The following is a 9418-nucleotide window of genomic DNA, read 5'->3' on the forward strand; positions in this document are numbered from 1 at the left end:
TAGTTAGTTCAGTGTTGATTCGGTTTCTTAGGATCATGTGACACTGAAGCTTCAGCTTTGCCATCACAGGAATAAATTACATTTTAAAATATATTTAAAAAGAAAATAGATATTTAAATGTTTTATATTATTTCACAGTATTACTTTTTTACTGTATTTTTGATCAAATAAATGCAGGCTTATGCAGCATAAAATACTTCTTTCCAAAACGTTCAAAAATCTTACTGACCCCAATCTTTTGTGTATAATTAATTCTACATTAAAATACATGTACGTGTTATTTTTTTAAATATTAATTTATAATATATTTGAGCAACTTCTACATTTTCCTCATTATCTCCCCTCCGGTGTCCATCTGTACTACTACATAACAAAGTCATAAAAACAGCTGGGAGAATAAAGATTATGTCTGTGTTAATATTTATTAAGATAAATCTGCTTTACAGTGTCAGGAATACATTCTGTTCTTTCCTATGACAAAAATAATTATGATTACATTTGCGTGAATTAGAGATGATTAATAGAAAACAGATTCTTAATCGAATAAAACCACACCTTTACATTATACCTTAAATATTTCACTTTATACTGCTCTTAACACTCATACCAAACTTTACTGAAAATGGGCCAAGACAAAATAAATGAGGTGGAATGAAGGGGAATGGGAGTATAACAGAGGGAGAGAGAGAGAGAGAGAGAAAATGGCCAACAACATGTCTGTGCAAATTGTATATGAATGCATATTGAGCCACTGTACAGTAGCCTGAAATCTCCCTAAGTTTAACCTTTATTAACTTTCACTAATCACAAACAGATTATTTTGTCTTATTATAGATTAAAAGTCCTTCATCTCCCATCAGGATGACTGTGGTGCATCTCTGGTGTGTATGTCAAAAGGACAATCATTACCCAAAGGTGTAGTAGTGCCTGCAACGAAAAACATACATTCAACACATAATAAATAAATACAAAATTTTCCCTGAAAGTTTAAATTCTTAATTTTTACTTTCAAACATTCCTTGACACGCTGTGAACTCACCATATAAATAATAACAAAGACCCTGGCCATGGGGTAACGTCTGAGAAAGATTCCTAAACGTATACTGAAGGGAAACAAACAAACAAACATTTTTATAATGCTATTGGAACACTGTAAAATACATTTAGCAGATTTCCAGGGATGCAGTTACCTGAAGCGGTCGATGGTGCTGGCCGCTTTACGAACCTTCCCATACATTCCTGTACCCGGTCCGTCTGCATCACTAAACAGGATTGGTGTGTTCCTCTGCCTAGCACCTGTACACACACAATCATGCTGGGCTGTCAAAAATTAAATAGTTCCATTCAAACAAGTTTGAGTTGAATTGATCCAGTCTCATCATGCAGTGCACTGACCCGGTCCCTCAATGGCAGCCATGTTGATGTGTGAGCCGTTGTTCTGACCACCCTGCAGGCTCTTCATTTGCTGTTCCAGCCTCTCCAGCTGAAACACCAGCGAGTTTTTCTCTGTGCCCAGGGCCTCTAACATGGTCTGCTTCTGAATCAGCGTCTCTGTCAGCTGGTGCAAACGGCCCTCCAGCTCCGCCTGACTGCTGTTGCTCAGAGCCTTATTGGTCAGCTAGGAGGAGAATTGTAAAATTCCCCATCAAAATTCAGAAAACTTGGAGTGAGTGCACAGAGGTTTCTGTGTGTGTGGGGTACCTGGTTTCTAAGCTTCTGGATCTCATCTTCTCGGTCTTTGACGCGACCCTGAAGGGTGATTTTAGTGCGATGATGCTCTTCCTCAATGTACTGCAGTTCCTGCATTAAAATTAATCAACATTCACTCACTATTCATTCAGCATATTCCTCAACCACAATACACCCTCTCTAAAAACCTGAATGGCGCCATCACAAGTACCTGTTTGGATCTCTCCAGCTCTGCCTCCATGTCCTGTTTGGCTCTGATCTGCTGGGCATGTTGTTCCTGTACTTCAGCCAGCTGTTCTCTCCAGTTCTCTGACTCATTGAGCGCCTGGGTTTCCAGATCCTAGAGAAAACAGAACATATCTAGTGTGTGTTTACATCTGGACTAGAGCTGGCCTATATACAGTGAGGAAAATAAGTATTTGAACACCCTGCTATTTTTCAAGTTCTCCCACTTGGAAATCATGGAGGGGTCTGAAATTGTCATTGTAGGTGCATGTCCACTGTGAGAGACATAATCTAAAAAAAAAATCCAGAAATCACAATATATGATTTTTTAACTATTTATTTGTATGATACAGCTGCAAATAAGTATTTGAACACCTGTCTATCAGCTAGAATTCTGACCCTCAAAGACCTGTTAGTCTGCCTTTAAAATGTCCACCTCCACTCCATTTATTATCCTAAATTAGATGCACCTGTTTGAGGTCGTTAGCTGCATAAAGACACCTGTCCACCCCATACAATCAGTAAGAATCCAACTACTAACATGGCCAAGACCAAAGAGCTGTCCAAAGACACTAGAGACAAAATTGTACACCTCCACAAGGCTGGAAAGGGCTACGGGGAAATTGCCAAGCAGCTTGGTGAAAAAAGGTCCACTGTTGGAGCAATCATTAGAAAATGGAAGAAGCTAAACATGACTGTCAATCTCCCTCGGACTGGGGCTCCATGCAAGATCTCACCTCGTGGGGTCTCAATGATCCTAAGAAAGGTGAGAAATCAGCCCAGAACTACACGGGAGGAGCTGGTCAATGACCTGAAAAGAGCTGGGACCACCGTTTCCAAGGTTACTGTTGGTAATACACTAAGACGTCATGGTTTGAAATCACGCATGGCACGGAAGGTTCCCCTGCTTAAACCAGCACATGTCAAGGCCCGTCTTAAGTTTGCCAATGACCATTTGGATGATCCAGAGGAGTCATGGGAGAAAGTCATGTGGCCAGATGAGACCAAAATAGAACTTTTTGGTCATAATTCCACTAAACGTGTTTGGAGGAAGAAGAATGATGAGTACCATCCCAGGAACACCATCCCTACTGTGAAGCATGGGGGTGGTAGCATCATGCTTTGGGGGTGTTTTTCTGCACATGGGACAGGGCGACTGCACTGTATTATGGAGAGGATGACCGGGGCCATGTATTGCGAGATTTTGGGGAACAACCTCCTTCCCTCAGTTAGAGCATTGAAGATGGGACGAGGCGGGGTCTTCCAACATGACAATGACCCGAAGCACACAGCCAGGATAACCAAGGAGTGGCTCTGTAAGAAGCATATCAAGGTTCTGGCGTGGCCTAGCCAGTCTCCAGACCTAAACCCAATAGAGAATCTTTGGAGGGAGCTCAAACTCCGTGTTTCTCAGCGACAGCCCAGAAACCTGACTGATCTAGAGAAGATCTGTGTGGAGGAGTGGGCCAAAATCCCTCCTGCAGTGTGTGCAAACCTGGTGAAAAACTACAGGAAACGTTTGACCTCTGTAATTGCAAACAAAGGCTACTGTGCCAAATATTAACATTGATTTTCTCAGGTGTTCAAATACTTATTTGCAGCTGTATCATACAAATAAATAGTTAAAAAAATCATACATTGTGATTTCTGGATTTTTTTTTTAGATTATGTCTCTCACAGTGGACATGCACCTACGATGACAATTTCAGACCCCTCCATGATTTCTAAGTGGGAGAACTTGCAAAATAGCAGGGTGTTCAAATACTTATTTTCCTCACTGTACATCAAACATTCATTATATATTTTAAATAATTTTGCTGGCACTAAAATTAAGCAACATTGTAATTATTCAGATTTTAAACTATACTTTTATTAATGTGAGGAAAAAAAATACATAAAATTGTTTTGCCATTTTTCTTAGTATATATAAATTATAAATAAACAAGTAAATATTGTTATTTATAACCATGTATTATTATAGTAATATATATATATTTATTAAAATAATTAAATCCAATTTTTAGTTAATTTAGTGTTTGGTATAATTTTTGGTTCTTCAGCCTTTAAAGAAATCTAAAAGCAAACTAACAAAAATAAGGAGACAAACTAAATAACTTATATCAATAAAATCTACATTTGAGATTGTATATTTTGGAATTTTGTTTGGTGTGTGTGTGTGTGTGTGGTGTGTGTGTGTGTGGTGTGCGCACCTGTATCTCTGTCCGCAAGCTCTGTATTTGAGCCTGTAGTTTTTGAATCTCTTCTCTTTGCAGCTCTTTCTCATGACGTAGCTCTTCGAGTTCAACTCCAGCACCGGCCCCCTCCAGCACCTCCAGACCTGAGCCCTCCTTCAGACTGCTGATCAGCTTCTCCTTAGACTGGAGGAACAACAACACACACCCATGATACTTCATACGCTTAGATAAAAAGTGCCATGAAAATAAAGAGAGAAGGATACCTGTAGTATGCGCGAGGCTTTGTTTTTGTAGTCCTGTAGTTCCTGTTTGGTGTACTCTGCTGCAGATCGGGCGCTCTTGACCTGTTGCTGTAGCTCCTCAGCTCTCTGTTTCTCTTCCGTCACCCGACGCTCTGCGTTCGTTAAAGACTCCGCCAATGTCTGACGCTCGGCCTCCACCTTCGCCAGTCGTGTTGCAAACTCACTCTGTGAGAAAATGGCACGTAACTAAGACCTACCAGGTCCATCTGTTAATCTCCATGTCCGACAGAATGTCTTCGGAACTATAGAGATTGCAACATAAATCCTGTTTTTTATGGCCCTGCCAACTCACCTGCATCTGTCTGTAGCTCTCCTGTTCTCTCTTAATTGCTGAGTCTGAGTCTCTTACTCTTTCCTGTAGTGTCTGTAAAGCCTGAGACTGAAGACTGCTGCCCTCACTCTGATCCTGAAGAATCCTAAAACACAAAAAACACCAAACAGCGTTAGAGGTTTGATTATTCACATAAGAGAAGATATGGATTAACTTCAGATGGTCAACTAAACCAGAAGTGATGTTCTGCTTCTTTGAGTTGTTGAAGAGACTAACCTGACCCTCTCGCTCTGAGCTTCCTCAAGGGCTGAGCTTCGGGCCTTCAGTAGCTGATCTGCCTCGTCCAGTCGCACTTTCAGGACCGCCAGCTGACCATCTTTTGCCGACAGGGCTTCTGTGAGGTCATCGACCTGCGAGCTCAGCTCTCGAACCGTGCGATCAACGCGAGACTGATCCGAGTTCCACTTGTCAGCACGAGCTCTGACAAGGTTCACCTCTACACAAGTGGAGGAAATAATAATTTAATGGCTTCAGCGTATCGCTGTTCTTCTCGCACTACACGACGGATCGGCGACAGGGGGTTACAAATTAAAATACATTTCAATAGGAAGAATTGCAGACAACTCTGACTGGTCTACAAACTACGTTTCACAACCAAACACGCAAAAATTTATACAAGAAATAACGTAAAATCACACGCGAGACTTATTTCTGTTAAAAACAGTAGCCTGCAAGAAGCTTGCGATCCAAGTTGTTTGTGTGCTGATTTACAGAGGAACAGAAAAAAAGAAAAAAGAATATGAAGTAGAGAATGGTTGCTTGCAGAATCCATGCTTGCTGATGTTCTGTTGCAGGTCTATGACTCCTCCCCCTGAACTTTCCCTTGTCCTGTATCTTGCTCTCTCATTGGCTGCAAGTCATCTCCAACATAATTTCCAATCATAACACATTTCACACTATATGATTCGCAGACAGGACCAGATATTTAGCATTGTAAATCTCTCAGGGGCATGAGCGCTTTTGTCAGATCACGTCATTGATAACACACGCTACACGGACTGATTTGCCTCTGATTTCACCCATTTGTCAGCGATTTTCACAAAACTGTCGACGAGTGAAAAATTGGGGCTAAAATCGTGTAGTGTGTACCTGGCATAAGCTTCTGTATTTATTTTAATTAAAACTACTAACAATAGTTTTCGGTAATTGAAATAAAGCTGACTTAAACTTCAAAAACTGCTGGCTTAGAAAACGAAAAATACTAATTGAAATCAGCAACTAATTGAAATCAATAAGTTTAAAGTCGAAATGAAATGGAAGTTGCGATAGTCTTTTCATCCCTATTGTGATGAATATCCAAGTGAAATGGCTTCTTCAATGAGAAAAAAAAATCTAGGGTGGGACATGATTTTGTCCATCGGGAATTGATTGATCGTTGGATCATTGTCGTTTGCTATTGGTCGACCTCATGTGAGTGACAGGTTGCCCCGCCCTCGCGACAGTAAACATCTCATCAGAGATTAGAAGAGATGTTGTTGCAAGAGGGATGGGAAATTATTCTGACAGATTATGAGGGCACATGAATAAAAAAGAACAAATGTGTATGGATAAATCATTTCTAACAAACACTGCAATACTCTTAAAAAAAAAAAAAAACTGTCAATTTTGATTTTGTGATTAAGTACTAAAATGACTACAACTAAAACTGAAATGAAAATAAAGGAAAGCTAAATAGAAATATAAAAATATAAAAATAAAAGCTAATTCAAAATATTAATAAATACTATAATAGTACACTACCCGCCCCCCCCCAAAAAAGCTGTTTGGATTTAAATAGGCAAATGCTTAAGAATCTATGACTGGATCATTATTGTAGTGATTATTATGTTTGTAGCATGTTATATGTTTGGCAACAGTTCTTCTAACTTCTAACCCTAATTGATGGAGTGTGTAGCTTTTCATTTCTTAAACCACCATGTAGGAAGAAACATCATGGCCATATTCCAGGATGATAAAGCCAAGACTCATCAGGCTCATCAGAATGGTTGGAAGGGAGCAGTTTTTTGGCTGGGCAGTGTATATAACTAATACTGATTGATAGCATACAGTTCAACAAAAAACAGGTCAGAAATCTCTCTGGCTCACCCTCCTGCGTGGCTTTGGCTCTCTGGATTAGAGAGGCCATCTCCTGGTTAAGAGAAGAGACTTCATTGCGTAAAAGTTGGTTCTCGAGACGAAGGTTGGAGATCACCTGTTCCTGGCCCTGCTGCTGCTGAAGCTCTTGATGGCGGTCCTGATGAGGGATCTCCGGTGTTGGCTGATCCTCTGCGGGAACATCCAGCCCTGGGTTCAAACTCTCTGGAACAACAGCTGGACAGAAGATATGAAATAAGAACTACATGAGATCAAAACTTAAGTAAAGGTGTGTGCCTAAATTCAAAAAAAAAAAAAAAAAAAAGTTTTTAGTCTTTAATTTAGACAAAATAGAAACAATTATTTTATTTAGACAAAATAATATGTTTAATAATATTTAATTGCATTGCCGTTTCAGCTTCACAGGATATTTCATGGCAAATACAGCCTCAATAAATACAAACATTTAATAAAATTCAACAATTTTGTATATACAAACTCTATGGAAAATTCTTTAATTCTACTTGTGAGACAAAATAATAAAAAGATTATAAATATCAGCCATTTATCAGCTGTCAGGCATGACAAATAAATATTACATCAAAGTCAAAATAGTCTTTACATTTACTCTGTCCCTGGCCTAAAAAGTAGCCTTAGATCTCACTATGGTCCATTTTAGTTGTATCCACTATCTACAATCCTGCTTTTTGGAGCTGGGCTACTTGAATGTTATATTAATTTACCATATATTAATTAATATTCTTATTTGTATTATTGTTACCATTAATATTATGCATTATTATATAACATTAATAAATAAAATTTTAATATTTTTCCACACTGATACAACATTGTATGGCAGTTCAGTTAAAACCTTATTACATCAAATGAAGGAAGATCTTTGAGTTTCATTAAACTAAGCGGCTCATCTCTTCTCTGTCATTAACCTATAATGATCCAAAATTTTAAATAGGCCAAAATTCTTGCCCTCAGACCAATGAAATTAACCAAATGTTAGAACACACAATGTACGATGCATCTTTTGTACCTTGGCTTTGATCTCGAGTGGAGCCATCCTCTGTTTTAACGCTGTGTGAGCTGTTTGAGAGCGAGCTGAGGCTAGAATTTCTGGACAGTCCCTGTGTGGAGGACGGGGTTGCAGAGACAGAAGGGCCCATCTGGAGATCGCTGGCCACGGAGAGAGGGGGCATCTGGGTCTGAGCTGAACCCCCCGTAGGGCCCAAAGCTTTAGACGCCGTTTCTCTCCTGACCTCCTTTCTTTCGCTCTGCGGTGGGTCCGAACTGTTCAAGAAGTCAAAGAGCAAATCGTCGTTCACTTCTGGCTTTTTGGGTCGCACAAAGTTGGATGATACTTTGCTGCTAGAACCCAAAGGCATAGTGCTGGAGACATTAGCTGTACCGGCCAAAACTGTGGCTTTGGGTTTCTTTATGTTCCCAGCAGCTGCAGAGATGAAAGCTGAATTTCCGAGAGATGAGGCAGAGATGGAGTCCCTGTGCTGTTGATCATGGGTGGAGCTGTAAGCTGCAGAGTTGTACTGGATTGAGTCTTTGGTGTCAGGGCTGTTGTAGGACAGAGAGGACTGATGAGCGTTTTTTGTCAAAGCGGTGGCTGCACCCTGGTCCACTTTATTCAGGAAGTTCTCGGCCTTCCCGGCAAGATCAACAAGCCAAGACATCCTAAGATCCTCTGGAATAGAAAACATGCATGCAGAGATGTTAAAGTGAAGACACGCCTGCTAGCCTGTCATGCTAATTTATGTCATGTCACCTGTTTCTTGCATTCAACAACTTGCCAATATTTCACTTATATATATATATTTTTTTTTTTTCTTCTTTTTCTCTTTTTTTTTAAGAAAAACATTTTTTATTCTGAGATGACAACGTGCATCACATGATCAGTCATATCTGTAATGTTTGACTTCTTCAATGCAAATACATATACGAATTGAAAACAAAACCCATCCCTTAAAGTATACTCTGGATCCACGTCCAGGGCTTTTAAACTCCTCTCATGTATATCAATGCAGATATTCTCTAACATGAAAAAATATATGTTTAAAAGTATGTCGAATGTATAAATGATTTCAGAATCCATCAATTTATTATACTAAGCATATTAAAGGAATAATTGTTTATCTATGGTTTCTGACACATCTTTCTGAACAATATTTGTTTACATTTCCGTCCAAATCCACTTAACACGGTGTATTTACACAAAACTGTCAGCTGTCACTTTAAAATCACTATGCAATACATTTCGCCTAGTTATCGAGTAAATTACATGTGTTCATTTGTAGAGTAAATCCTCTAAACAAAATGAGAGTAAGGTTGAGCATTGTCAGTTTCACGTCTTCTGCCCAATAACTGCATTAAGGTTATATTTTTGTACCTGAAGGAGCTCCGATCTCTCAGAAAGTAAATCAATCTTGCAGGTTCATTTTTTTAGAGAATATCAGGCGAAATTATGTCAACGGGTGTCTTGATCATCGGTGACTGTATTTATTTATCCAGTTTCTCATTCTGATCCAGACCGACGTGGACAAGGAACTACACGAAGGACCCATAACAGTGCGCCCTGCACA

General features: G+C 39.5%; 1 protein-coding gene across 1 annotated transcript; it reads right to left on the minus strand.

Annotated features, from left to right (window-relative positions):
- Nucleotides 1-397: 397 nt before the first annotated feature.
- On the minus strand, nucleotides 398-9400 carry golga5 (golgin A5). Its single transcript, XM_084093893.1, has 13 exons — nucleotides 9226-9400; nucleotides 7864-8523; nucleotides 6828-7052; nucleotides 4959-5178; nucleotides 4704-4827; nucleotides 4373-4576; nucleotides 4125-4292; nucleotides 1901-2029; nucleotides 1702-1800; nucleotides 1396-1618; nucleotides 1191-1296; nucleotides 1040-1103; nucleotides 398-927 (listed from the first exon to the last, which is right to left on the minus strand). Exons 2-13 carry the CDS (start codon nucleotides 8510-8512, stop codon nucleotides 847-849), a joined length of 2292 nt encoding a protein of 763 aa, XP_083950019.1. The 5' UTR covers nucleotides 8513-8523; nucleotides 9226-9400; the 3' UTR covers nucleotides 398-846.
- Nucleotides 9401-9418: the final 18 nt, after the last annotated feature.

Source organism: Abramis brama, assembly GCF_963993115.1.
Source record: "Abramis brama genome assembly, chromosome: 19".
Lineage (NCBI taxonomy): Eukaryota > Metazoa > Chordata > Actinopteri > Cypriniformes > Leuciscidae > Abramis > Abramis brama.